Here is a 2,461-nt window from a genome sequence, read left to right on the forward strand (position 1 = left end):
TGATTGATGTGGAATAGGTCTTTATTGACCCAGTTCACAGACACAGAAACAATGACGATAATGTTGTGTGTGTGTGTGTGTAGTGGTGGAGGATCTGAGAACAGCCTTGTTCAAGCTGGAGAACAGAGTCCAGGTTCTGGAGAGAAGCCCAGCTGTTCCCTGTGCAAGGTGGGTTTAGAGAAGTTTAATTTAACACTCGACTGTCTGTTGGTCCGTTCAAGCGAAATGATTCAATTTATTTTGACGTGAACGTCCACCTCGTCGCATCTACATTGGCTGTTGTGGACGCGGAACTCTGTGCGGACTGGAGCAAACATTTGGTTGAAGATTGAAGGTGTACATTTGGATTTTTCTGTACCAAGAATGGYGTGATCTATGAACGATATTTCGGCTTTATAACTGAACAAACATACGAGTTGGTTTCTGTTTCAGGAGCTGAAATAAAAGATCCCAGAAATGTTCCAAACGCACAAAAAGATTATTTCGCACAAATTTGTTTACGTCCCTGTTAGTGAGCATTTGTCCTTCACCAAGATAATCCATCCACCTGACGGTTGTGGCATATGAAAAAGCTGAATCAACAGCATGATCATTACACAGGTGCACCTTGTGTTGTGGACAATAAAAGGCCATTCTAAAAATGTACAGTTTTGTCAGACAACACAAAGCCACAGATGTGTCAAGTTGAGGGAGCGTGCAATTTGCCTGCTGACTGCAGGAATGTCAACCAGAGCAGTTGCCAGAATTTCTCTACCATAAGCCGCCTCAACATCYTTTTAGAGAATTTGGCAGTATGTCCAACCGGCCTCACAACCACAGACCACGTGTAACCACGCCAGTCCAGGACCTCCACATCCGGGTTCTTCACCTGCGGGAGCATCTGAGACCAGCCACCTGGACAGCTGATGAAACTGTGGGTTTGCACAACTGAAGAATTTGGTGACAAAAACGGTCAGAAACCGTCTCAGAGAAGCTCATCTGTGTGCTCGTCATCCTCACCAGGGTCTTGACCTGACGGCAGTTCGGCGTCGTAACTGACTTCAGTGGGGAAAATGCTCACCTTGGATGGCCACTGGTAGGTTGGATGAATCCCGGTTTCAACTGTACCGGGCAGATGGCAGACAGTGTGTATGGTGTTGTGTGGGTGAGCCGTTGGCTGATCAACGATGTGAACAGAGTGCCCCATGGTGGCGGTGGGGTTATGGTATGGGCAGGCATAAACTAAGAACAACAAACACAATTACATTTTATCGATGGCAATTTGAATACACAGAGATACCGTGATGAGATCCTGTGGCCCATCGTTGTGCCATTCATCCGCCTCCATCACCTCATGTTTCAGCATGATAATGCACGGCTCCATGTTACAAGGATCTGTACACAATTCCTAGAAGCTGAACATGTCCCAGTTCTTCCATGACCTGCATCCAGTCATGTAAATCCATAGATTAGGGCCTGATGCATTTATTTAAACTAACTAATTTCCTTATGAACTGGAACTCAGTAAAATCTCTGAAATTGTTGCATGTTAGATCAGTGTACTATGAACGATATGTTGTAGATGCTTATTTCTCCTGTCTCCTCTCAGGCGGTGACTGTTCAGTCTGTGAAGGTAGAGGAGGAGGATGATGATGATATGGACCTCTTTGGGAGTGATGAGGAGGAGGATGAAGAGGTAGAGAGGCTGAAGGAGGAGAGAATCGCTGCCTACGCTGCCAAGAAGTCCAAGAAACCAGCGCTCATCGCCAAGTCCTCTATCCTGCTGGATGTCAAGCCTGTACGTTGTCCCTCTGTTCCATGTCCCCTGTCCTCTGTCCTTCTATCCTGCTGGATGTCAAGCCTGTACGTTGTAGTTGTCCCTCTGTTCATGTCCCTGTCCTCTGTCTTTTATCCTGCTGGATGTCAAGCTGTACGTTGTCTCTGTTCATGTCCCCTGTCTCTGTCTTCTATCTGCTGGATGTCAAGCCTGTAGTTGTCCCTCTGTTCATGTCCCTGTCCTCTGTCCTTCTATCCTGCTGGATGTAAGCTGTAGTGTCGCTCTGTTCCATGTCCCTGTCCTCTGTGCTTCTATCCTGCTGGATGTCAAGCTGTAGTTGTCCTCTGTCCATGTCCTGTTCTGTCCTTCTATCCTGCTGGATGTCAAGCCTGTAGCGTTGTCCATCTGTTCATGTCCCTGTCCTCTGTCTTCTATCTGCTGGATGTCAAGCCTGTACGTTGTCCTCTGTTCATGTCCTGTTCTCTATCTGCTGGATGTCAAGCCTGTACGTGTCTTGTTCTGTCATGTCTTCTCTATCCTGCTGGATGTCAAGCCTGTAGTTGTCCCTCTGTTAGGATGTCCTGTCTCTCTATCCTGCTGGATGTCAAGTCCTGGTATGTCAGTAGTTGTAAACGAGTTGAAAGGCGGAGGTATCTAATGCTTTCTCCTCCCTCCTCTCTTCCTCTCTCTCCTCCTTCCTCTCCC

General features: G+C 47.2%; 1 protein-coding gene across 1 annotated transcript; it reads left to right on the top strand.

Moving 5' to 3' along the window:
- Positions 1 to 72: 72 nt before the first annotated feature.
- Positions 73 to 1,849, top strand: LOC112080144 (elongation factor 1-delta; the record flags this gene model as incomplete). The annotated part of the gene is made up of 2 exons (XM_024145909.2): positions 73 to 172; positions 1,589 to 1,849. Coding segments are annotated over 2 exons (361 nt in total), but the record flags the coding sequence as incomplete, so codon positions are not given.
- Positions 1,850 to 2,461: the final 612 nt, after the last annotated feature.

The sequence above is a fragment of the Salvelinus sp. IW2-2015 genome, unplaced genomic scaffold, assembly GCF_002910315.2.
Source record: "Salvelinus sp. IW2-2015 unplaced genomic scaffold, ASM291031v2 Un_scaffold12218, whole genome shotgun sequence".
Taxonomy (NCBI): Eukaryota; Metazoa; Chordata; class Actinopteri; order Salmoniformes; family Salmonidae; genus Salvelinus; species Salvelinus sp. IW2-2015.